Source organism: Mchenga conophoros, linkage group LG22, assembly GCF_057382185.1.
Source record: "Mchenga conophoros isolate Kocher_MC1m ecotype Shallow Benthic linkage group LG22, M_conophoros_male_GT1.1, whole genome shotgun sequence".
NCBI classification, from domain to species: domain Eukaryota; kingdom Metazoa; phylum Chordata; class Actinopteri; order Cichliformes; family Cichlidae; genus Mchenga; species Mchenga conophoros.
Window position 1 is genome coordinate 14,762,341 of NC_140546.1, and position 26,323 is coordinate 14,788,663.

At 40.3% G+C, this 26,323-nt stretch overlaps 3 protein-coding genes and 1 non-coding gene across 5 annotated transcripts; 1 reads left to right on the forward strand and 3 right to left on the reverse strand.

The window, feature by feature from the left end:
• Nucleotides 1-226: 226 nt before the first annotated feature.
• LOC146549102 (histone-lysine N-methyltransferase SETDB1-B-like) lies at nucleotides 227-6,141 on the reverse strand. The gene is made up of 7 exons (XM_085263148.1): nucleotides 5,912-6,141; nucleotides 3,466-3,798; nucleotides 3,208-3,378; nucleotides 1,716-1,917; nucleotides 1,556-1,629; nucleotides 1,255-1,445; nucleotides 227-949 (listed from the first exon to the last, which is right to left on the reverse strand). Exons 2-7 carry the CDS (start codon nucleotides 3,791-3,793, stop codon nucleotides 833-835), a joined length of 1,083 nt encoding a protein of 360 aa, XP_085119274.1. The 5' UTR covers nucleotides 3,794-3,798; nucleotides 5,912-6,141; the 3' UTR covers nucleotides 227-832.
• A 330-nt stretch (nucleotides 6,142-6,471) lies between these two features.
• LOC146549103 (5S ribosomal RNA) lies at nucleotides 6,472-6,590 on the forward strand. The gene has a single exon (XR_014890576.1). It is a non-coding gene; the product is annotated as a 5S ribosomal RNA (ribosomal RNA).
• Nucleotides 6,591-7,395: 805 nt separating this feature from the next.
• Nucleotides 7,396-9,414, reverse strand: LOC146549104 (cortexin domain-containing 1 protein). Its single transcript, XM_085263256.1, has 2 exons — nucleotides 9,323-9,414; nucleotides 7,396-7,858 (listed from the first exon to the last, which is right to left on the reverse strand). Exon 2 carries the CDS (start codon nucleotides 7,751-7,753, stop codon nucleotides 7,571-7,573), a length of 183 nt encoding a protein of 60 aa, XP_085119382.1. The 5' UTR covers nucleotides 7,754-7,858; nucleotides 9,323-9,414; the 3' UTR covers nucleotides 7,396-7,570.
• Nucleotides 9,415-11,393: 1,979 nt separating this feature from the next.
• cers2a (ceramide synthase 2a) lies at nucleotides 11,394-26,119 on the reverse strand. 2 transcript variants are annotated; one of them, XM_085263401.1, is made up of 12 exons: nucleotides 26,099-26,119; nucleotides 18,505-18,678; nucleotides 18,233-18,350; nucleotides 17,778-17,896; nucleotides 16,442-16,499; nucleotides 15,749-15,799; nucleotides 15,568-15,660; nucleotides 14,649-14,777; nucleotides 13,945-14,051; nucleotides 13,062-13,215; nucleotides 12,794-12,926; nucleotides 11,394-11,553 (listed from the first exon to the last, which is right to left on the reverse strand). In XM_085263401.1, exons 2-12 carry the CDS (start codon nucleotides 18,675-18,677, stop codon nucleotides 11,522-11,524), a joined length of 1,167 nt encoding a protein of 388 aa, XP_085119527.1. In that variant the 5' UTR covers nucleotide 18,678; nucleotides 26,099-26,119; the 3' UTR covers nucleotides 11,394-11,521. The 2 variants fall into 2 exon arrangements, with proteins under 2 accessions (XP_085119527.1, XP_085119525.1); XM_085263399.1 differs by lacking the exon at nucleotides 26,099-26,119 and adding an exon at nucleotides 24,564-24,983.
• Between the last annotated feature and the right edge of the window lie 204 nt (nucleotides 26,120-26,323).

A 26,323-nucleotide genomic window follows, 5' to 3' on the forward strand; every position in this document is an offset into this window, starting at 1 on the left:
CTACATTCCTGATATGTATTAAAAGGTATTTATTTAACTAGTGTGACCAGGTCAAAGTGTAGAAAAGATATTAGATAGCTAAACTTCTATGTCAGTCATTTTTATATCAGTAAATTTAGCAGGTGAGAGCTCAGATTTATCTTTAAATTACAATTATGCACTCCAGTAAAGGAAATGAATGAGGCAGAGGGTATTTGCTTGCATATGACAAGCTTATATACAAGGCTTTTTTAAAAAATTTTTTATTGTTGAACGACAAAGGATGCAACATAACAGACACCAAAGGCAAAATAAATCAGAGACATAACTGTCATATCAATCTGTAAATATGAAAAAAGGTTTATATGAATTGTTCCCAATTCATAAAAAACAACACTGAAAAAAGTGAATGAACACACATCAGACAAATTTCTATTCGTGGCCAAGTTAATAAATGAGGGTATGAACATTTTCACATAGAACTGTTCAAAAAGAAAAAGTTGAAAAAATACAGCTGCTTAACCTTGCTGTTAAAAGTTGTGCAATTATAAAGTGCCATTTCTTTAGAAATTGAAAAAGAAAATCACCGTTCGCATGTTTTCTAGGAAAAATTATGTCTTGTTTCATTCGGCAGTGCGATGGTCCACTCAGTCACTTTGCACAACTGTGCAGCAAATTAAAGATTACAAAATTAGCACCCCGTTCAAACAGGTTAAATCTCCTCCTTATATCCTTGAGCCATTTATTTGCACGCTCACAAGCCAATCTTCTTCCAAAGAGATGCAATGGCACATTTCTGGGGGTTGTGAATGCTATTCCCAGTATTTTCACAGCATCCACTCTCTGTGGATATTTAGTCAGAGTCAGACTCATTCATGGCCTCTCTCCTCACGCTCACTTCCAAAAATCTAGCCTGTGCATGTTCCAGGCGTATGGAGCCTCTGTAGATCCACTCTCTGTGATGGTCAGCCTGAGTGAGACATAAAAAAGGCACACTGTCAAGGAAAGGTGATTAGGAAAAGAAACGGGAGCGTTGTTTGTTTGTTTTTTTTAGTTTTGGATTATTTAAACATAGCCAAGGCGGACTTACACTGGAGATATGTTTTTAGGTTAAACATGCTGTCTGTAACTCATAATTTCAAACCCTCCTGAAATCCTGTGCTACAACCTGACAAGCACCTCTGTTAAATATATTTACTGAAGTATGAATAAGCATTATATCTGCTGTTGACTGGTTAAAATGTAAAGATAAAAAAAAAAAAAAAAGACACCCACCTGAAAAACAACCTGTATCAAGCTGCAGTCGATCGCCTGCACCTCACACCTCTGCTGCTCTCCGAAGTATTCTGCATTGAGGCTCTGTCCAACCCTGTATATGGTCAAATGAGGGTACGGCCAGTCCTTCATGTACTGTTTCATGAAATGCTTATGAAAGCCATCGGGAATGTCGTCAAACATGTTTTCCACTGTTGAAATAATGAATTAAATACGTAAGCGTGCTTCAAATAAACACTCTCCTGTCTGCTGCTTGCTGCAACTGTGAGTAAAAGAAAAGCCGGAGCACAGCACAACTTACACGGTCTGCAAACCAGGTGAAAAAAAGGTAAGCCGACATAGACCGGCGTGTGATCATCCATAAAGACCAAGAACCTGGAAAATGAAACAGCGATGTGTGAGACACTCGTTTCTTCTGACAAAAAGCCCGTGATTATGTTTGTTCATAGAGGTATGAACACCTGAAGCGGTTCTTTCTGCTGGGGAGCTCGGCTAAAACACCAGGCCGGAACTGGAACTTGTTATCCTGGCACTGAACAACAACCCGAGTGCCGACAAAAAGATGCTCTACCTTTGGTGGGGTGTCAAAGGCAATGTGGTGACCGGATACTAGAATCTTCCCCTTTTCTTCAAAGCTAACTTTGTACTTTAACCGTCCATCTTCTGGTAAAGAGGAAGAAAATTTTTTTTAGTTCCTACCATTTAAATGCTATTTCCTTGGTGGTTCATATTTAAAAGTGAAGTACTGCTGTCTGAACACATGTCAGCCTGCCTAGATTTTACCGCATGTACTTCACAAATTAGAAAGAAAATGAAAATGCATCTTTTATAAACAGGAATAACATATTTTAAGTTATTATTCACCTTTTTAACGTTTCATTTGTCTTTGTCTTTCATTTTCAGTTTATTTAACAAGGGTTCAAATTCTTTTAATTGCTTTGGAGCACTTTGGTCAATGTCCTTTTTAAAAAATTTAAGTTGCTGGCTCATGCAGTGACAAACGCAGAAAACTAAGGATAATAAAAAAAATGTGGTTATACTTCATTAGGTCATGTCCACAAGTGCAACAGTTTTCCTGCATGCACCATGACTCTATCACTATCCTAAATATGCCCAATGGAAGCAGTGCGCCCTGTAATTGACTGATGTCCAGAGTGTGCAATCCTCTCGCCCACTGCCAGCTAAATATGAGAAAAAAGCTGAAAATCTTAACCACACTGAGGTCACATCCTTAAATGTGTATATTTTGGTGGACAAGAATCCATCGCTTAAAGATATTTTCTTTACGCGCCTGGTTCTGCCAGAGCCTTCTTCCTGTTAAAAGGGAGTTTTTCCTTCCCACTGTCACCCAAGTGCTTGCTCATAGGGGGTCATGGGGCGACCGTGGTTCAGGGGGTTGGGAAGCTCATCTTGTAACCGGAAGGTTGCTGGTTTGATCCCCAGCTCTGTCTGTCTTGGTCGTTGTGTCCTTGGGCAAGACACTTATCACCTACCGACTACTGGTGATAGCCAGAGGCGCGATATGGCAGCCTTGCTTCTGTCAGTCTGCTCCAGGTCTGCTCCTGCTACAACTGTAGCTGCCTCCACCAGTGTGTGAATGTGAGAGTGAATGAAGAGTGGAATTGTAAAGCGCTTTGAGGGTCTCGAAAAGTGCTATATAAATGCAATCCATTATTGTTATTATCATATGATTGTTGGGTTTTTCTCTGTATGTATTGTTTTAGGGTCTACCTTACAATATAAAGCACCTTGAGGTGTCTGGTGTTGTGATTTGGGGCTGTATAAATAAAATTGAATTGAATTGAATTAAAAGATATTTTTATACAAATATACAAAAAAAACAACAACAATGAAATGAAATGCTCTCATCTGAAAAGGACTAACAAGTTTAAAGGATAATAAACAAACAAAGAAAATCATAATTCCTGGAAAACCTGCAGTATTTTCTCTTACCCTTTGAAATTATCTCCACTATTTTCCCACGCTGCCACTTCATGCGTTTCTTCCTGGCCAAGACCATCATGTCCACTTTCACTTCATCCTGCGGTAAGTTAGGATGGATGTTCGTAGTTTCATGAGAGCAGTGGGCAGAAGTTGGTGATATCCCAACAGAGGGGTTTATTTCTTTGAGGGCAAAAGTAAGAAGTGGAATTTTAAAGTTATTTGAGAGTTTTGAGAGCAGGATTCAAGTGGTAATGTTTGTGGCCTTACCACTGCTGTTGGAGGGTTTCCTTGTGTCACCGCTGCTGTTCTTGTCAGATTTCTGATTATTGTTCGAAACCGAAAAATCGGAATCAGTGGAATCATCCTCTGGTTGCCACTGCATATCAGAACCGGAGCTGCTGGAGAATTCAGCTTCGCTGTAGGACTGCTGAGGCGTCGGCGGTCGCAGGGCGCTGATCTTATAATCGGGCAGTCTGGTCAAGACCACCACTGCTTTCTTTATTAGATTAAGAGAGGCCGAGCCATTTTCCCATTGTGTCATTTGGCTGCTGGTTTCATTTGTGGAGTGAATGGGCTCACATGCCGATTCAGACATAGTGTCTGAAAAGAAAAAAAGCATCAGTGAAACTTGAGCCATCGCCATGCCAGACTTTCATCGTGGTGAGAACAAATCCTGACAACTGTAGCTTGCCATCAAAAGAAAATGAAAATGCTATCAATCAAATTCACATTCAACATTTGTTAAAGCTGCCTTTTCTGTGTGTCAGAGGAGATCTCTTATATAAAGTCCACTGATTTTCACTCTATACAATATATGGTTGCTTAAATATAATTCCCAAGGGGACGAAGGCTTTTTCACCCTCTGTGGTCTGACTCTTCATCGATAATGACCTCAACCTTTTGCCTCAATCTCGAAGGCCATGATTGTAATTTCCATGCTCACAACGGTCCACTTGGTTTTTGTTTGTCTGTTTTTTTTAATTACATAAACCCAAAACCTGTGCTGTCAGGTTAAGAATTAGAGGTTTAAAATCTAATTAGGTGCAAAAATCAGCACATTTTTAAACTACCATCTGCCGCTGGTTTGTTTCACACAACAACAGCACAAATAAATTAATCAGAAGCTAGAAAAAAGCCTTCTGTTTACAGATAAGCTGTTAGATCTTTAAATTTGCCAGATTTCTTGTTACCTGTGCAGCAAATTGACAGCAGCCACTGCATCTCTTTCTAGCAGCGATATTTGTAGCGTTAAGTGGGGCACAGCATTTACTGTACTGCATTTTCAAGCACTACTTAATAAGTCAGTAGTAAATATACAGGACCAGTAAAATGCTGATCCAGTAGCCAGGTTGAGCCAGGAGGGAAAATGATGAACATGCCCTGGTTGCCACTGAAATTGAAATTAACTTGGATAATGCTTCAAAATAAGTGGACAACGATGACCCGAAGGCCTTTTCTAAACATCTCTTTAAGACAGGGGTGTCCAACTCCAGGCCTCAAGGGTCAGTGTCCTGCAGGTTTTAGATGGGTCCTTGAGCCAACACAGCTGATTTAAGTTGCTAATTACCTCCTCAACATGTCTTGAAGTTCTCCAGAGGCCTAATTATTTGATTCAGGTATGTTGACCCAGGCTAAGGTCTAAAACCTGCAGGACACCCCTGCTTTAAGACCACACACCATTGTCAAAACATTATGATGAAAATAGGGTGAATAAAGTGGTGTAAAACATAAACAGAAAGAATATATATATATATATATATATATATATATCTCACTAACATGCAAAATATAACACTCCAAATGGCAGTGACTCAGTCAGGCCAGCCACTAACTGTAGAAATACCTGGTGTCAGAGCTCAGCTCACAGCAGCATGTTTTAAAGGGGTGGCCAGGAGCAGCTGGAGAGTAGACAGCACCTGCTGTTTCATTAAAGCACCACCCAGCTATACCTGTGTGAGCAACTCGGTTTAACTTAGCAAGTTTGTTGTGTAATGTCTTAAAAGTATGTGACATGTGAGCAGTGAGAATGTATAACTTTAATGTTTGTGACAGTACAATCAGAAAAAGAGTATGACTTGTCTAAAGGGCTGCAGGAGAAAGCCTTTTCTCTTTAAGAAAGAACATGGGAGCACTGCTTAGGTTTGCAGAGTTGCATCTGAACAAACCAGATAATTTATGGAACAATGTGCTTTAGAAAGATGAGTTCCAAGGTGGAGATGTTTGGCCATAATGCACAGCATATTAGCACAAACACGGATCAGTCAAACTGGCTGAAATGCTCTGGCAGGACTGTGCATAAATGAATGCATAAAACCTAATTAAACTGAAGCAACATTGTAAAGAGGAAGTCATACAGAAAACATTTGCATTTTCATTTAAAATTTAATATCTGGATCAGCATTAGCACCAATGCCAAATGGCAACTCCTTGGAAGTGAAACTGTTTTTCGCAAAAACAAACAAAAAACATGTGACATCACTGTGTCCTGAAGCCCTGAGAATGAATCAGAAAATGTGAACTTTTTTGTTTTTGCTGCTACAGGAGTGCTGTAGCACCAGGAGACTCTGAAAGCTGTTTAAAGGGCTACAGCTGTGCCTACTGAGAACGAACAAATAACAAAACAAAGCTGTGTTTAGACACATTTCCTACCTACAATCAAGCTGCGTGGGGGTTTACCTCATTTAATACAAACACAAATAATTCAACCACTTACCTGATGTTATGTCTTAATTATCCGCTGTAATGAGAGCTGGAGCGGCAGCTACATATCAGGCTAACACTGAAATCACTGTTTTGGAGTTTGCGTCATAACTGCACTTTTTTTTCTTTCTTTTTTTTTATATAAATGTGTGTTATCCAAAATTATCAGGAAGGTTTTTCCTCCATCTTAACAGACTTGTTGTTTTTCTCCTTCTTCTCGGCGTTCAAAAGTGGTTGTTAACAAATGAATCTGAGAAGTGCTGCCCCCTATCGTCGTCTCCCCGGTATTGTCCTCCGGCACACGCCATTTTGACTGCAGGCTTGTGTCAGCAGCAGTCTACGAAAACTTAAATAATATGATACCTTTTATTATTTATATAATTTTATGTTAAGAAGCAGTTTCAAACAATATTTTAGACATTGTAACACTATAGGGAGAAAAAAAAACTACAATCAAGTCATCGCTGACTAAATAGTGGTATGTTCTTTTAGTTAATAAAATCAACCATATTCTCAAGTGGACATATATAACACTTCGAATCTATAAATAGTCTTTTTATGGAGGATGTTCTCGCTTACGGCCATACCACCCTGAACACGCCCGATCTCGTCTGATCTCGGAAGCTAAGCAGGGTCGGGCCTGGTCAGTACTTGGATGGGAGACCGCCTGGGAATACCAGGTGCTGTAAGCTTTTCCTCTTTTGTCCAGCAGAGGGCGCTACTGCTCCAGGGTAGACAGTGTTGAAGCAGCAGCCAGGGTAACAAAGAGCGCATTGAGACCACTCATGCTGAATTAAATAATGGTTTGGAGCATAGACGGTCCACACAGAAAAAGTTTTGTATGACAAAAGCTAAACTAGAAGACAGAACTAGGTGAAGAAAAACATGTTAGTTGACCAAAGTAAACAAAAAAAACAAAACTAGATTTCAGTTTTTCCCAAATATGGAGGGAATCATGGTAGCCTGGCTTTTTTAAATCTCTTGCCTCTTTAGTTTAGTTTATGCCTCAGACAGAAACTAAATATTTTCAAAACAATGAAAGCTAAACTGAAATGAGCAGCTTCCCCACTCTGGAAATTCGAGGAACTGAAAGTTAGAAACTGAACATATTTGAATACAAACCGGTTTTCCTTCTTTTGCCCTCACTCTGGTTTTGCTGTTGGTTGTTGCTCTTGTGACTAGTCTGTAAAAACCTTCATAGTACCTGTAAGTCCTGCCTACAGCGGTGTTGGAGGACTGTAGGGAAACATGAGCTGCTTTTGATTGTTGATTAATTGTGAGTATGAACACAGAAGATGCATCACATTTAAACAGTTTGACGTACAGAAAAAGAAAACCTGAAATTTGCTAGTTGCTAATTTAATGAGAAATACTTGTGAGAAACATTTTCAGTAACAACCCAACAAAGGCCAAAAGCCTTAAACATGACAGATCTTTGTGTTAATGCTTGGAACAAAGTCTGATTTTAACAGCTCGGTGCTTCGAGCCCTCAGTCTGAAACACTGAAAAGAATCACGATGCACGCCTCATGTCTTCCATGAGACTGCTTGCTTTTTGCTCAATGTCCTGAAGCTTTTTTGTACATACATTATAAACCACATGATCTTAAAAGTATGCACCCACACAGTGGTAAGATTGCACTCTCACCCCACCCCTTCTCCCTCTCTCCATCTCAGGTGATCTGCTCCTCCTGGTAGGTGGAGGTGGAGATCGAGCCATAAGGGTCCACGACGGTCTGGGCGCAGCGTACCACCGTCACCAGAAGGAAAAAACACAGCAGGAAGAGAAAGAAGAGAGCAAAGCCCAGGTCCACGTCCACCTCGAACTGCGGCACGGGGTGAGACGGCTTATCCATGTGGTCAGCGATAATGGTGAAGGGAGACAGTTTCCGTTTCTTCTCCTTTTTCAGCGCAGCAGCATCACTTTGGGACGGCGTGCATGCTCAAGGTGTTGGTGGTGACTTTGCGCATGAAAGAAAAAAGGTGACAAACAGCTTCTGAATACAGAGGCAGCACATAACCAATGAAGTCTATCCTGGCTGCATGGAGGACGACACTTTCAATGCAGAAGCAAATGTCTGGTTTTTATTCCGATCAGCAGCAGTTTGTCACATTTCTGTGTCTAACAAAGGGAGGGAAAAAAAAACACCTGGAAAAACCGTTAGAATGCAAAATATTCCACCATAGATTTACATGTTGCACCTGCAGGGTTATCTTATCGATGAGCCCATAAAAACTGCAGTGAATCACTTCGAATCAGTTGTTAATTACAGTTTATCCAGCAAGTCTTCCCCATAACTTGTTCATTTAAGAGAATTACAACATTTGAAAAGCCAAAGAAGTGACTGATAGACTCTTTTTGTCTTTAATAATCACCACTTTCTAATTTCTCCTGCAGGAACAGGCACAGTAGCTCTCGCTAAATGATCAAAACGTCCACAGCTGTCTGGACACATTTCTTGAAACACAATTTCCAAACTACAGTTGCTAAACTCGTGACTCTTCTGGCAAAACCTCACAAACTCACCCTCACAAACCTCACAACACAAAAACTGCTTTTGTCTGCGTCATCCCCACAACAGGTCATAATAACAACAGTATGCAGCATTCATTACACAAAAAGTACAAAAAGGTGTGTGTGTGTGTGTGTTTAGGACACATTTTCAACATCACGTGGTCGTCTTGTAATTCTGCAACCACCACATTGATGATTTAGTAGGTCACCAAGCTCATGATCCATCATAATGCAGTTTATTGGCTATAAAGCTACGAATGTGACCTTAACCTTGAGCACACTTTGCTTGTTATGTGTTCACTGTGTGCAAGTTTCACTAAACATCCTACCAGCGTTTGCCTGGATGAGCTAAAAATGACAAAAATATGACATAAAAACACAAACAGACCCTCCCCAACCTTTATATTGTGTAGACGTACCAAAGCACTGGTTTATACGGGAAAGAGAAACTGAGTCGCTCTCTGTGCTACTTCTCATTCACAGTAGAAAAGCAGAACACAATAAATGTTAATGTTTTATATGTACAGCAGAGCTCTCTTACTATATATCAACATAAGAGAAAAATATTGAGACACTTTTTTGTAAGTAAATTATTCTGAGGCATCCATTTCTTTTTTTCTTCAGCTCGACCTCGCTCTGACCTGCCACCAGTTTGAACGGCGACTTAAGCAACAAGTGTGAGCAACATTTGTTACTGTGTGAAACTCACTGTGCGAAAATGCGTTTCAGCGAACTTTGAAAACAAAGTTGAGTGAGATCTGTAAATCGTGCCTAATGAGGCAAAAACTGCTTTAAAGTTTTCCCCAAAGAGTGACTGAATCAATACATTATCTGAGGACACTGAGGATGAGTAAAGTTAAACATGTATCCAAGAACCCCCCCCAAAAAAACTGAAATAATTCAAACTCACCATCCGTCCCGTGCAGGACTTTTCGCTGCAGATCCTCTCCAACAAAACTTTTCAAAAGTGTTCATAGCATCCTGCTTTCCTCTGAGGCTCCTTATTACTCCGATTACATGAGCTGGTCCTCAGTTACAAAAGTCTTTACCAGCCTCCTCTTTCGTGATTGTCAAGAAAAATGAGCAGCCCACAAATTAGCTCTTGCACTCAGAGACACATGCATACACATGCAAGATGCACAAGCATGCACTTGCATCTCACGACCTCCCCAGGGCATGTAAAGCCTTATTAATACTTAAGCAGGAATTGAATAACGGTCTACACAGTTCACAAGTGACTCAAACACCCCACTGCTTTTGTTGTCCTGTCAGGAGGATCTTCATCACTGTCACCGATTAGCCTTCACACCAGCAAAACTTCGGCACCTCAGGTGACACTGAGCTTATTCTTTACACAGAGCCGAAAAGGTAGCGAGGGAAGGAGGGGGAAACTTGATGGTAGAGCAAAAGGAAGAGATTTAAGCAAGAAGAGTAAGATTGTACCCAGAGGAGGAGGGGGGGGTTGGCAGCATGGAAATGAAAGCCAGAGGAGCAGAAACAGGAGATGCATTAGCAATTAAATTGCAGAGCAGGATGTGAGAGAAGGCTGGAAATTGACCCTGCCACTTTAAAATGGAGATTGTTACAGTGATGCTGCCAGTGACATGAACAGTGTCCAGGCTGTAGTGTAGGGCACGGCGGTAAAGTGATCCCACTCAATATGCAATTAGGTAAGGAGGCCTTTTAGACTGAAGCCAAAATACTGTAGGGAAGAGAGAGATGGGCGGAGGAAGAATCCAGAAGTGGTTACGTCTTAGGATCTTAAATGTTAAACTTTTAGACACTTTTGTTTGTTTTTAGGACAACTGGGGGGGGAAAAAAAAAATCATCTTGAGAAATGTGCCAGGCGGCTGTGTGTCACCAGCACTTTGTGCCATCTGATATTGTAATAGCTCCACGGTGCCTCCGGGTCTACACCAGCAGAACCAGTGACTGATGTACAGTATTCATGCCAGACTGCATTTACTCCACCTACACAGGGCTCCTTAATGATGACCATATCATTTTGTGTTCCAAAGAAAGGATTCTCAGATCCGCACATTCAGATGAGAGAGAATGGGAATAATGACAGACTGTTATTGGGACTTTGTTTTCATGTAGTACAAATAGTTTATGGAAAAGAACAAAAATGAGAAAAGAGAAAAAAAAAAAAGGTCTGAGTAAAACTTTTAGGACTATCAGCTACTTCAACTTTTTTAAAAGACCCCAAAAAGCTGAAAAATGTCCAGTATGTGTACATGCCGTATAATTTGTGTCAATAACAGGCTTCTGACAAAACTGCACTATACATTTTTTTTTATGTATTTATTTAATATATGTAAAAAGTGATATAAGTGCATAAATACAGAAAAAAGGTCATTCTGGTTGCTAGGCAACACATGGTAACATCATGTGGTTTTCTGAATTAGAGAGATCTTTTTTTATATATAAATGTTACATTTTTGGGAGCTGTCAGTTAGCCAGTTTCACGTAATGACAAAATAAATAAATAATAATTTTGATTTACCAAATATGTTTTTTTCAGTCAAACATATTTGTAAAAACACACACACACACACACACACACACACACACACACACACGTAAACAAAATAAGGAATTAGAGGAGTTCACCACGGCCCCGGAGAACTAAATATATAAGAAAAACTATGTCAATTGGTCAATTAATTGTCACGTATGCAAGTAGGAACTAAAAGCACTGCTCAGGAAAAATAGAAAAACAAAATATACACACACACACACACACACACCAGTCTAATCTGCCTCGGGGGCTTCTGTGCCTGGAGGCTAATTATTCCAGTTTTCTTACACTTAAGTTTTTTGTGTAAAAGAAAAACCATTCATTCATAAAACCATTCAACGGTTAATCGTCTCCATTATCATTTACTTTAACCTCAGGTTCTACTCCATTATTACCTCAGTGTTAAAAATGCCAAAACTCTTAAGTTTAGTTTGAAATGAAAAGGAAAAAAAACCCCACAGAATTGTTATCCATGTTTATCTTTATCATTCTGGTCATTATGAATTTTACATCTCAGCAGCACATAATGCAGAATAAAAACAACTGAGTAGAAGCAAAGCTTTTCAGAAGGAGCCACAGGCAGCTGAGTCATCGACGGGCTTTCAGAGATCGTGGGACGTCTGTGATGAAAAAGGGACAGAAATCACTTTTCTTTCTTCTTTTCTTTAAACAGTTACTTGAAATGATGAAGGCCTTTGCACATTACAATGAAACAGAAAATGTAAACCATACTCTGGGGTGTAATTCTTTTTCTTTTACTGAAGATTTCCATTATTTTTCTTCTTTTTACAACACAAACAAAAATATTTAGAATAAATATAAAAAAATCTAAATCATACTCCAAACAAAAAGGACAATCAGCTTGAATCAAAACGCCATCGAGCCCATTTACTCCAGTATTAATCAATGTCGATCTACAGAAGAACCCATAAAGTGCATGTTGTGATGGGAAAAACAACACTAAATGGAAACGGTACCGACTTTCAGCTGATGAAGATTCACTAAACAATTTTCGGTTACACTCAAACAAATTGCTCCCAAATTTAAACCATGGACTGGACTGAAACAAATAAAAATAAAAACTGTACAAATCAAAAATAATTTTAGGCAAAAACAAAACTAAGACTTAAAATGATCTTGTGTGCGTTTGGCTTCTCAAAAGAAAAGATTTTAAGACACACTAATACAAAAAAAAAAAAAATCATCTGCATGAATCAGAGTGGGGTGTTTGAAACTCAGGACTTCAGTAAATGGACTTAGAGCCCGACATGGTCCACAGAAAGTCACTTCCACAATTCAGAATGGTGCTCATCACAAGGTCACTGACTTCAGTTTGGTTATTTAGAGCAAAAACAGAGGAACAAAATAATAAAGTTGGTAATAGTCAGGAGAGTGTTAACTGACCACAAGGAGGAACTACTACGGCCTCCCCTGAAAACACTTCCAGTATTAAAACATGAAGCTACAAGCAGGTGGGTTTTGGACGTGTAACTTGGTCAACAGCGCAAAATCTTGGCAAACAGCACAAAAAAAAAAAAAAAAAGAACAAAGAAACACAGAAACAAAAAACAAAAACAGAAAAGGGGAGAAGACAGAGGAAACCACTCAGCTGCTCTGGTGTGAAGCACCATCATGGTTGTCTATGGCAGTCTTCCCCACATTTCATTTAGTGTAAATCAAAGATGCGCAGTCAGCTTTCAACTGGACTACCCGGGTTTAAGAAAGGAGGATGGATGTGTGTGTGTGTGTGTGGTGCCTGCTGCCCCCTTTCAACCTGCCGCGCTCACGTTCTTTGGCTTTCAGACCAGGGCCTGTCATTACTTGACGTGCAGACCTCACAGTCCAATCAGTCCCTCTTACTGTGGTTGTTGTTGTGGACAGTGTGGCCGTTCTGCACATGCCCGTTTCTAGACTTTTCCCTACGCTCGCAATCGCCGTCTTCATCGTCTGACTCAGTTTCCTCCTTATCGCTCCTCTCGTCCTCGACGATGTCCTGATGAGCCAAAAACAAAAACCACAAAAAACAAAAAATGAGACGGGGTAAAATTTTACAACTGGTAGTGTGAGGTGATTGTGTTACACGGCCGGTTTAATAAATTCAAGAAATGCAAAAGCGGGTGTTTCTCACATTGCCCGGCAGGAATTTGACGACCATGCGCAGGATGAGCACCGCCCAGAAGATGTGCAGGACCTGCAGCACACACATCAACCCGTTGAAGAAGTAGAAGCCGAAGAAGGGGGTGTAGAGAGTCAGCGGGTACACAAACGTCGTATGTATGATCCTGAATGAGAGGACAAAGGCAGAACAGAGAGTCCAGTCAGAGCCACCTACAGCCAGCTTCAACAGCCCATTGAGAGGAGCCAGGAGGCTCCACAATGGCTCTGTTGTTGCATTTCCAGAATAAAGTCAGAGGAAGTTTCGAGCAAATTTAGGAAAATTCTACTAAATAAAGTAAACTACCCATTTACCTGCACAGTGCTGCATTAACTGAAAAAGAGCACCAGTAATGCTTATTCATCACAGTACTTTTTTTCCCTGCTTCCCACCCCAGAGGGAATTTGTGTGAATGAATCTGCCTGTTACGAACGTGTACACAGCAGCTATTGTGACACAGAGAGAGGACGCATGCTAAGAACCAGGGACAATATTGGTATGGACACCTTACACCTCCACTTGTGGGGTGGAGTCCTTTCACAGCGAGGAAGAGCAAAACATGAACATGAAGGACACCGGAACAACCTGTTAGGCCATCTCTCAAAAGCCATTTGTGCTCAGTGACGTAATTTACCACAGTGCCCAAAAGAAAACACTGGAAAATTCCCATCATGATAATGAAGATGCTTGGTATCCGTGCAACAGCGCATTTCTCTAATGGCTTTAAAAGTTTTTGGTTAACCTCTGAGGCACAAAGGAATTACACAGATGATGCACTGTATCCTGTAACTGTATCCTTTACCATTTCTAACAACGGAAAACATTTATTTGTATTTATACTCTTTTTATTTTTTACCAGAAGGGGAGGATTATGAGGCGGGTGACAATGAAAACTGCAGCAAACATGGTGAAGATGAAGTTGCAGGTCCTCCTCCAGCCTGCATAGTTGAACATCTTGGCAGACTTTAAAGAGAGAAAGCATTCATTCATTTTAAAGTCACAATTATTCATTCTCATAGCTTTGTATGATAGTAGTGCATTGCTATAAATGTTTTTGCATTATGGATATAAAATCTCAAAAAAGGGACACGGGTTGGAAAATAGTATTAGCTAGAAACTAATACAGAGAAACTGATGTGTAGCACATCAGTTTCTCTGTATTCAAACTGTCAAACTGCATTGTCTAAATAGAAACAGAAAGAAAGAAACTGAAATATGGAGACACAGATAGTGAAAATGGAGTGATGAGACAGGTAAACTGAAAGAAAGAGGCAATAGAAAAAAAAAGAAGATGGACAGACAGAAAAGTAAAGAAAGAAAAGAGATGCAGAGAGATGACAGAAAGAAAAATGGACCGATAGAGGTAGATAGAGAGAGATGCGAGTTAGCTCTTCATGCATTTTCCTCTAGAGGGCAGGCAGTCAATGCTCTTAAGATTAGCATGGAGGTACTCTGCAGTGTTTGTAGGTATCAAGGCAGAGGGCTGCTTGATACCTGCTGTGTGATTACATACATTCATTTTGTACCATTTCCTGCCATGTTAGCAGGTTGTCGTCATACCTCCATTAAATAGTCAGCGGCATCGTGAACCAACATGATCAAAGTCCCTGCCCGGATGTAGTTGACCAACCAAGAAAAACTGATGAGGGCGATGGTGGCCACATGGTGAATTATCTGTTCTTTGAAATCCTGGCGAAAAGACAGAAACGGATGATGCAAGAACTGAAATCCACCAGATTTAGTTACTTATTGATCAAGCTGTAAAGATAGGCCACCAATCGACCGCATTTGTCTGGTAGATGCAACTTTTACAAATCATTAACTTCTTGCACGCAGAGGATTGTAGAACTTCAGCGGTATAAAAAGAAACTAAATACACGTTCAAAAGAGTTAGAATAAAAGAAAGAAAAGAAAAACTCAACTGAAAGTTACAAAACAAATCTTCAAATCGGAAGCTGATTGCAGCTCTGATGCTTCCCAGATAAGCCTAAAAAAAAATCCTACATTTCGGTTTAAAAGATTAGTTCCTTGAACTTGTGAACCAGCGTTACAAAACAGGCCGTGGCACAGAGGCCTCACAGTTTGCTTACAACAACATGCAAACCTGTGGACAAAATGGTAAATCAGTCTCTCCACAGTGAGATTTCCACAGAGCTCTGGTCACACATTAACTCAGAGACGCTAAAAAGCCAACAGCATCCAACCAAAGGAGCAGCTCCGTTTGTTGTTCACTCACTATGACTTTAGCAAAGAGACGATAAAGTGGAACCATTCACCATCGATAACGCCGTTCTGAATGCAGAAAGTACCACTCGATACAATAAAGTCAGGACTTGAGGAGAAAATCAATATCCAAACCTCAAAATACATTCTCAGTGTCATACGCACTCACTGGGTGAATTCTCTGGATGGAGGGTTGCTGAGGGGTTTTATAGGATAGACATCTAACAGAGCTTAAAGACAAAACAGTATCGCTTACTTTTCGCTTGACATCTGACGCTACGCTGAAAATCAGTGAGATGTAGAAGCCTAGTTCGATCATGTAGTACCAGTACTGTGAAGGCAGCAGCGGCTGGGAGAGTAGAGGAAGAAGAGTTATTTTAGCCATTGCTCAGGTCATTATTTGAATGAAAGCAAGGCCACAGAGCAGTTTTAAATACCATTTTTGGGAAGTTCTCCCATATCAGCTTCACATCGTAGAACCATGGTTTCTGAGAGGAGAGACACAATCAGCGTATTAGTGATGGTTTAAGTGTTCAACACAACAGCTCAAGCACTCTAATACACAAATGACAAGCAATACAAGCACAGCATCCCACAGCGTGCAGACACAGTTCAGTTTCTGTCTTTCTGTGTAGCAAAGAGACTTTCTATTTCACCAAAGAACAGAACAAATGTTTTCACTCAGCACAAAGGTGTTTCTAGTCATGACGCAGATGTTACATATCCAAACTTGAAGTGAAGTTTCACCTTGCGTTACCCACACAAATACAGTCACCAGAGTGTTTCTGGAATCCCCCTATTATTTGCCCGTAAAAGCCAAAGTGAAGAGGACGACGATGACTGACAGCTGGAATCAAGTTACAATTCAAACCTTACCATGAGCTTCTATGATTTTACTCGCTTTACATGTTAACTCCCCTTTTTTTTTTTCTGTCTCTGTACAAAAAACAGCTCCAGCTGAACACAAATAACTTTAATTAGCTGGTCAGTTTTGTGGCTGAATCTCAGGAGACGCACTGTAGGAAACAATCTTCAACTTGCAGAAATGCATTTACTTCTATTAACCTTTGCATAGTCGTTGTTTGCAGAGAAACTTTGCTTTGTGCAAACATTTCTGACAGTATACTCACATCAATTAGGACTGCCAGGCCAGCAAAGAAAGCAAGAAGGTAAAAGGTAAATCTCCAACTGGAAGAGAGCGCACAACAATCTCAGAAATGTAGTTCTGGTAAAGCGTGACTTCATCATACAATATCGTAACACTGGCATGACACATGCAAAAAACACCAAGACATGTTCCTACTGTGCTAATGTTGCTTCTGAAGTGATCCCATTTTATTTTTTACATATAGTTTACATATAAACTAGAAAACCCCATTCCACTACTGCCTGGAAACACCTGGTTTACATTCAGTGTTTTTTTAAATCTGGCATCTATCATTTTTCTGCTTGCAGTCAGTATCCTCTCTGCAATATGGGCGGTTTTGCAACAGCATTTAAAAAATGTCCTGCTCCCTTTTTTGTGGGTGTGTCTGGGTTAAAACCCAAGGTACTCATGATAAAACAGTCATCTGTGCACAATGGATAAGTGATGGATAATATAAACAAAACATTTTTTATTGTTGTCGTAATGACAGCTCATACAAAAAGCTTTGCAAGGTTACATCCAATGAGCCACTCTTACTGTCTGACACAAGTCCATTTTAAGACAGTTGACTGGGCCATTTCTAGATGTGCAACCTGTTGGATGTTTCAGCATGCAGAGAAAGCTGTAGCTCTCTACTGTGATAGATGTGCGCTTTAAACACAGCCTATTTTGCCATCTTTCAGCTCCATGTTTTTATTCTTAGACTCTACTATACCAGCATTGCACGACTGACAGTTCAGAATAATGCTTAGTTATCTTTTACTAGGCTATTGTGCAGTCCAGCATTCATCCTTTTTCAGGCAATTTTTGTTTTTTGTTTTGTGCATTTTATGTTCAATATAGGTATTTGTTGTGCCTGAAAATGAACAAATAAATGAAAATGAAAAATCCTCTGTGTAAAACAAGTTCCTCGTCCTTTAAGGCCGCTTTCTTCTGATTGGCTGGCTCTCACAAACAGAAGATTTGAACAGCACGTGGGTGGGACTGCTCACAGCCACAGCCGTGTGTCTCAGATGACTATACTAAGAATATCCTTTCTCTGACGTCATTATATACATGTGCTGACGTCATTATATGAAACTTTTGCCACGTTAAATAGAAGTATCAACCATAGTGACAGCAGATAGAGCTGCTTTATGGTCTTTTAACGATGCATAAAAAAGAAAAATGCATTAAAATAAATGCTATTAAAAGCCTCCTTCACGTGGCTTTACTGTCATGGGGACCTGTATTCTCACCAAAGCAAATTATTATTATAACATGATACTTTGAAGCTGAAGTGTCAGATTTGGTAGAAGGATATGAAATTGTTATTTTACCTTGCTTCCCTAAATTTTTTGAGCTTGCTGGGTCGGTCCTGGTTCCTCCGGCGCCTGAACCACCTCTGGACCTGTCGCACTGAACACCCTGTCTGTTTGCTTAAACTCTCAATGGAGCTCTGACATGACAAGCAGAACAAAGAAGAGAAGAGTCAGCGCTGTATTTATAGTTGCAATGATGTCAGTCAAATGTCTCATAAAGTGTATAATACATTTCCTTAACTAGAAGTCTTTAAATATGTTAATTTCATAGGTGACTTTGGGCATTTTAACATGGGAGTCTATAGCAATTTCAGCAGCCATCTGATACTTCTGTACCGGCTCGATGACACTGCTTGGGCCAACCACATTAGATTTAGATAAATCTATCGTGGTCTCTTCTATTTAAACCTTAAACACTAAAATCTTGCATAGAGTACGAATTAAACACCTGTGACGTATGCAAACACAGGTACCTGTTTGGGATGCTTTGATGTGCTGCAGAAATAGGACTCCAGGACTGGATTTGGAGAAGCACGAACACGCTGCTTGTCACTCACTCCCAGAAGAGAGGCCAGAGGAATCGCGACAGTCCTAGGGGAAGAGGAGGAGAAGGGGTACACTTGGGTAGAAAATGAGGCTTACACATCATTTCATATTTGTCAGAAAGAAACATGCAAACCAGGCAGACAGGTGTAGATTAATAGGCAAATGACAGTGTGGGACACAAGTGTTAGAGAAAACTCACTGCTCAAATATCTGCCTGATGATGAGGAAGCAGAAAGCGATGGGTATAGTAGCCCAGAGGTCCTGAGGTTTAGGGAACACTTTGCCATCGTGATCCGTCAAGTCAGCCCAGCCGTGGCCTTCGGGAAACCAAATCCAGTCCGCCCATATCAGTTCACTCAGCCGAGACAGCATCCTATAGACAAAACACAGAGAGAGGAGTCTGCATGTTATGGAAGGAAATTAAGACAAGTATTAAAAAGAATATTTTGTCTGCTTGGTGATCTCCTTCTAGATTTTCTATCAGATAAACCCAGCAACTAACTCAGCCGTGACCGTATCCTGAGAGGAAGCTCTGCAAACTGAAAGCTGAGAGTAATTAGTATTGATTGGAAGTTATTAATCTAACCAAGCGTCTCCAACACACACCATCTCTTACACTTCCTGCTCTAGATAAATGGGAGTACTGAAGGCAGTATTGTTGTGTGTGTTTTCCAGCACACACAACAATATTTAAAAAACAAATACATAAACTGTCTGGGTCAGCATGAAAAAACAAAAAGAAAAACAGGTACCATCTCCAGCAGTTGCCATGCTGGATGTCTGACAGCAAAGTCTTATCCGCAGATTAACGCAAAATGCTGCGGCGCCCAAGCTCAGCTGCCATTATGTGTTTAATTAAATAAGTACTCACTGATTAATGACATACTGTTTATCTGAACGGCAGACAGGAAATTGCACAACAGCGTGTACTAATAATCTCTTAAGCGAGACAACATGATATTCACCATTTGTGGTGTTTATTCATTTCCACTGTAACTTCTAGAGAAAAGAGAACTACACAACTGCTCTGACAAGCTCAGTTAACACAATGATTACGGTGGATTTCATCATACACATGTTAAACAAAGCAATTACAGAAGTCAGGGCAACTTCTTTTTATACAACTTTCTAACTATGGGGTTAGCCTCTAAGACAATCTGATGAGGAAATGTATAAAAGGATATGCATTGCATGAATTCTAAATGTTGCTTTTCAATGCCTGAGACATCAAATTAATAATAATAATAATAATAATAATAGGAGGGTCACATTGAACACTCCTATTTTAAAAGGGATCCCCAACTAAAGATTTTCAGTGCACTTTCATCATGTGCTCCTTCACTTTAAAAAAAACAAACAAACAATCTAATTCGAGTTTCACGTTCACACACATAAACATGTTCCATATCTACCTTTCACAGTATAGCAGCATATGAGGGGTTTATATCCATCAGAGTAATTAATCTGACAAAACTGAACACTTATGGATGGCTGCAGTTTCTCACATTCCCCTGTGATCAGGGTCATGACTGTTCGTTCTATTTCACAGCAACCTGTCCTGCAAAGGTAGTGCAAAGTTTACTACGTTACAGGAAAGGAGTCTTTCCCGTCTTTCGTATTCCTTAGACTTGTTCATGCCCTTGCTACAGTATTGTTTTGTCTCTTTGTGCTGTTGGAAAACTGATATACTCAATCACAATGATAGCAATGGTAAAAGAAAAAGAAAGGGGGGAGGGGATGGCAGATGTTGCTTATATGCTAAAAATGGATCATTTTAGCTTGATGTTAGATCATTGCCAGGCAAGGTGATGACATATTAATAAACCATATATAATTAAACTTTTGTGGCTTTAATTTAGATTATGCCGTTTTGAAAATACAACAGCAGAATGCTCTTCTTCTGCACTAAAGGGACATAAATGCTAAAAAGGGTCATTTTAGCCTGTTGCTAAGTGATTACAGGCACCATGATGACATTGCAATATATGATATATATGTAAGAGCCTGAGTTTGCTTATTCAGATGGCCTAGGAGTAGTTTGCAGTCGCACACGCACGCACGCACACACTAGACTTTCCTTGCCCCTTGTATTTTTATTTTACTAATTTTTTTACAGCTCCTTTGCCATCCAGCCACTGGTTATGTTGTACTCCGATTTATAGTCAGCTGAATGTACCAAAGGCACTGATCTTTTGGAGGTTGTTTTCATCTACTGTCCTGGTCTTTTCTCCTCTTCTTATCCACAGGAAACCTGTGGGGACCACACTTTGGAGCACAACCAGATTACATCACTGACCCAGCATGCACCTAACGCACAAAGTAATGGTGGCGTTTGTAGGTCATAACATGTTAGGATGTTTATGAAGCAGTATTTTGTTGTGTTTTTAGCCAAAGAACTACCGTACAGAATTTTTTTATGTAACTGCATAAAGGCATTAAAGAATCTTCTAATCTTCTTCCAAATAATAATAATAATGGATTGGATTTATATAGCGCTTTTCAAGGCACCCAAAGCGCTTTACAATGCCACTATTCATTCACTCTCGCATTCATACACACACAAAGACAATGATGTGACCAGGGAAACCAGTGCTGTCATGAACCAGGTTTCGAGTGAAATCTGGATTGAGATGTCTTAAATTTCGAACTTTTGATTTTAATTTTTGGACCAAAAACAAGGAGCAGAGTCAGAAACCTAAAGAGCAGTATGACTGCTTTGTTATTAGAGTGTGCAAACAGCAACATAATCTGCAGTCAAACAAACTGCATGATCTCAGCGTAGTTACAGGCAAAACCTCAAAGGAGGTTTAGTCACCTATGGATTCGGGCCATTTGAGTCGGAACATTGCTTTACTGCTTCACATTTTTTACTGCAGACAGTGTTTTGTGACAGTGTGAGCAACTTTCTGTTGCTAAAAATTGAAGAGGAAAATCCAGCTTTATGTGTGTGTGGACTTTAACCTGCTTCGAATCTGCTCGGTCAGCCTTAATTTGGCTTCAGTGGGACGGCTGTTTCAGAGATACAGCGACTCATCTGGAAACAGCCGCAGTCAAATATCAACTATCTTGTTTGTTAGAGTTACTCAGGTTGATTTGAGTCAACCTGTTTCCTGTTGTTTGTCAACTCTCATGCCTCAGTGAGAAACCCTTTTCTGAAAGTGTCCACAATGTTGCTTAGCTGACTGCAGATCAGGTTAAGTCTTTTGAACTTTACAAAAGGAGAATGGGTTCTCTATAAAACATTATAGATATGTTAATGAGTGCAGGTTTATTCAGTCCTGAGTGATTTATGGAATTTGGGTGAACATGCAGAAGGACTTGCTGTCTAACACGGGGAACTGGAAACCGACCCGCTCAGGCTTTGAGGTACACATTTGTACCTGTAGTTGGTCCAAACTAAACTAGCAACATTTAAAAGCAAGTGAAAAAATGCAGCGATAACATGCAATAAAATTCCAGAGGCCTAAGAGTTTATAGGTAAGTGACAGCAGCACCTGCCTTTTTTACAGCAGCAGTATCTGCTCTGATGGTGTAATGTTTCCTCCAAGTCTTCCTGACTGGAGATCAATAGTTGGCGGAAGAACACCAGCCGCTCAGCGATAAGCTGAAATAAAGCCGCATATTTTCTTAACCAGCTTTTGTACTACTTAAGCTTCAAACTGCATGCATTTGTTCTCACATGATTTTGACTGCTTCATAACAAATCTCATCTCTTCTATCTCTGTGTGAGAGCTGTCTAGGTCTCTTACAGTTAATGATCAATATCTTCTGCCCAGTTTTTCTGCATTTTTAACTACTTAAAAATATTCCTTTGAAATCTAAATTGACAGAGGTACAGAGAAGACAATTAGTTTTCCTTAAGGCTAAAGGATTCACTGGATAATCACAACTTTCACTTTCATACCTTTTCAAAATGCTTTTCCTCCTTTTTAGCACATACAAAATCAACAGTAGCTGCTTATAATAAGACTGGATATGAGATCAGGGCCAGTCACACAGACTGCAATTTGTCCATGTACTATAAAGAATCATAACTCATCTTTCTTTTGTTGGTTTATTTTAAATAAAGTAACCACATTATTGCGGTAGAACTTACATGATATATGATAGATAAAGGATATATTTTCCTACTCTCTTAATAACTGCAACTGTTCAATACTTTGAATTTAAGAGTTAGACAACTGTAAATGTAACTGGTGCCACTTTAATCATTTTTATTTTGTGAGTTAAGAAATGGTTGACCTTAAATTAAGAATCACTTAAAATAAATACTGTACAGATCTTGCTGAATCAATTCCTGTACAACCAACTCATTTTAAGGTGGACCTAATATGCTAAAGTGTTTTACCGCAGACTTCTAGGTTTCTTGCATGATATCATGCATCACTGCTCAAACGTTGTCCAATATATTAGACACAACCACCTGTTGCTAAGCAAAAATTTCTATTACCCAAAACTGGCCACTGCCTTGAAGTGGTTCCCAAAAGTTGCTGGTTGTTGCTGGTTGAAATCGTTTGCAAAGAAGGTGCTGCACTAAAAACTCCTTGTGATTGCTTTGGTTGCTAGCAGATTTGCCAGGTTGCCTGTGATTTCTGATGTTTGTCTGCAAATCCTCACCAACTACTAGTAGTACAACTTGGAAAAGTGCAACACAAATGAAAATCAAGGAGCCCTGACTTCAAAGTAAAAGTTGTGCCTTGGCGCTAGCCAAGCCAACATGTTGGCAGCTTTTACTTTGTAGCTTTTACTTTGAAGGAAAAGAGTCTCCATCTCCAGTTTGTGTCACACCTTTTCACTACTGCTCAGAGGATAGCTGGAAATTGTAGACAAGTCCATCACTTGCATTCAAAGAACGATCACAGCAATCAACCAATGAATCCAATTACAAGATGTTTTTTGCCAACAAGTTGGGAATATATATTTTTTCCTTAGCAACAGGTGGCTGCCAGTGGGTCACTGACCAGTCTATAGGCTTGTTTGACTACTGGCTCGATCATATTAATATTTTCCACCCACTTACGACAGGTTGTTGCCAGTCCCCTGTGTGACTGGGGAATCATTCATTTCATCCTACACAGTTGCTATCAGTGAGCTTCTGGTAGAATGAAGGTCTAAGGATTTTTCACAGTGACTTCTTTTATACTCTCAACATGTATAATCCATTGGTGGCCAACTAAAAGTATGCAGGTCTAAGGCTCTTGTGCACCGGCTTTTATTTTTCTGACCTGGAAGCTGCATCCATCTTTTATAGCATCTGTGGTTGACATTCTGTTAGGTCAAAGAGTCTGTGTCACCTTACTTTACAGAAGTGGCTCTACCCACCAGCTTCCCAAACTTTGTTTACCAAAGACAAGCCAATCAGAGGAAAGCTAGCTTTACAAATTGGTTTCAGATTATGAATAGAGAGGGCTGCACCAAAGCCTAGTAAAAGATGAATAAAGATTATTTTGAATTTGAATCAGGCCTGCAAAGCTACCCTAGTAGCACACAAGAATTGAAAGCTGGAGCTAAAAAGTGAGGTTCATACGTCCTCTGTAAAGTTTTCCAGTTAGTGTGTGACACCATCTACGCTGTTTGCGTAAGCGTGTGCAGGGAGTGGCTGCATGAGATTAAGCGTGGTGCAAGCGGGGAGTCTCCCGGACATAGCGGAACAGCCTGTCTGACTCACTGAGATGGAGCCTTGAATAAGTTTCCCGAACAACTACTCTTAACTCTCTTATCAGAGAGTGCCACTTATAATACTCAGCCTGATGAGAGTTCTACAAAAGAGCAAGATAAACCAGGCTAACCTCCCCTGAGTGTTTACGTTAGAAAACTTTTCTTTTGCGGACACTTAAATTGCACGCTCAGAGATATAAATGGCCGTTTATCTTTAGCAAACAACTTCCTAACGGCGGCTGTTTGCGGTTTGCACACTTTCATGACCTTCTTTTTTTTAATCGCGGTGTTCCCACAAAACAAACACAACCGACATTCGGGACAAGTAAAGGCCTGCTAGCTTAAAGTGTGAGAGCTACTTGAACGTCCCCCTAACTGGTGAACCGGAGACGGCGTGTGTCAGCTAAGTTTCATGGGTATCTTCCCCCGCCCGGCTGAAACTTCACGTAAATGCTCCAGGGAGGGCGACTCTCCTGTTTCTGTCTAAAAATAGCAGAAATGAAAAACAGTGTGTGCGTCCGAGATTAAGTGTAAAGGAATTAAAGTTTTGAGGGAGCTTTGTACGGTCTTAACCGCATCGTGTAACGGTGCCGTACTCACCTCTCTCCGCTGTTTGTAGTAAGCAGGTAGTCCTAAAATGTATGGCGGCGGCTCTGATGCTGCCGCTGCTGCTTCTGCTTCTGCTCGCCCTCTGTTCCTGTAGCAGCTGACGAGATTTCAGCTAGTTCTCGCCATTAAAGTCGCTCCAACTTGACCGCTCAGTGAGCTGTAATCTACTCTTTCCTCCAACCACAAGTTCGCCACATTCTCAGTCAAGAAAAAAACAAAAGCCCGTGTCGCACTTTTCTTCCTAAACTCTCTCCTGGGGTCGTGATTTTAGCTGGATCCAAAGAGGATGTCAATAACTTTTGTGTTTTTTTCCCCCTCCCCGTTTCATCAAAGTAGTCTAAAGCTGTTTCCGCTGAACTGCCGGGTTGTGTAATTGGTTGGATATGGTAGATATCAAGTAAAAAGAGGATGAGACGGGGGAAGGCGATTTAAAGTGACGTTAGCCTAGTCTACATCTATGAGGAGTGTTTAGTGCCACACGAGGCGGAAACGCGCCTCTTTTTAGTAGTAGAGTCATTTAGACACAGGCATTCAGCCTGTGTCTAAATGACTGCTTCCACATTCAGATCGTATCAGTGATGATGGTGGTGTAATTTTGCAGATATTATCGTGGCACACTTTGGGCCTCTTAGTATCAACTGAGCATGGTGCCAATGTCACAGCCAACCATGTCCATACCTTTATGAGCACAGTGTACCCATCCTCTGATGGCTGTCTCCAGAATTAAACACACCCTCTCACAAAGCTCAAATAATCTCAAACTGGTTTCTTGAGCACGCCTGTACTCGAATGTCCTCCAAAGTCACCATAGGTCAGTGTAATGGAGCACCGTGTCCATGAGTCTCATCACGGATGTGCAACTGAAAAATCTACAGCAACTGTGTGATGTCCTTAAAATCTTTGAGAAATGTTTCCAGCACCTTGTTGAATCTGTGCTGTGAAGAGAAGCGCTGAAGACAAAAAGGGGTTCCAACCCACTACTTTATATTATTAGATCATAATAACACGTATCACTTTAATGTGACCTGAGGATTCCCTCGAATCGATAGCTTCCCAGTTTCACACACAGCACGCTCTGCTTAGCAGTGTTTTAGTTGTGACCAGTGCTGCAGCAGACTTCAGTTCAGGTGGAAGTGTTTAATTTTAGTTTGTCGCAGCTGCAAAAATGAAAGAAATTTGTTTTGTTTTTTTAATCTCTACAAAACTAATACTGCTGATTCTGAACTGGCTAGTTTCCATTAACAGTGGTGCTTCAGCTCACTCTGCTGGTGATACCTGGTTACATCATTTTTTTATGTACGCTACATTAATATAATGTTTAAAAGGAAGTAAGATTAATTTTTACATTAGGTGTTTTTCACAAGCTTCTTAGCAGACAAGTTCATTATTTGCTGCCTTTAGGCCATGTTCAGACAGGCGATAGCACCAGCTGAGTGCTCCTGTAAAGATCTCTAGTAGATAAAGAGTTTTCTGTCCTCAGAACTCACAACCGGAAAGCTACACACCCCAAACAAATGTGCACTTACCTCTACATACTTATGTGCCGTCTTTCTACGCAGACATTAGCCATTTTCCCCCTCAACGTTACATTTTTCTCCAGCTTTTTTCTACTTCTCGTCTTTGTGGCATTAATACCTCCTCATAAATCGAAGCATGCCAGAGGGCTTAGGCATGTTTAGACTGATCAGACCAAACCCAAAAGGCTGTGCCAGACAGACTCGGTGCATACCCCAGCTGTGGTTAAACACACA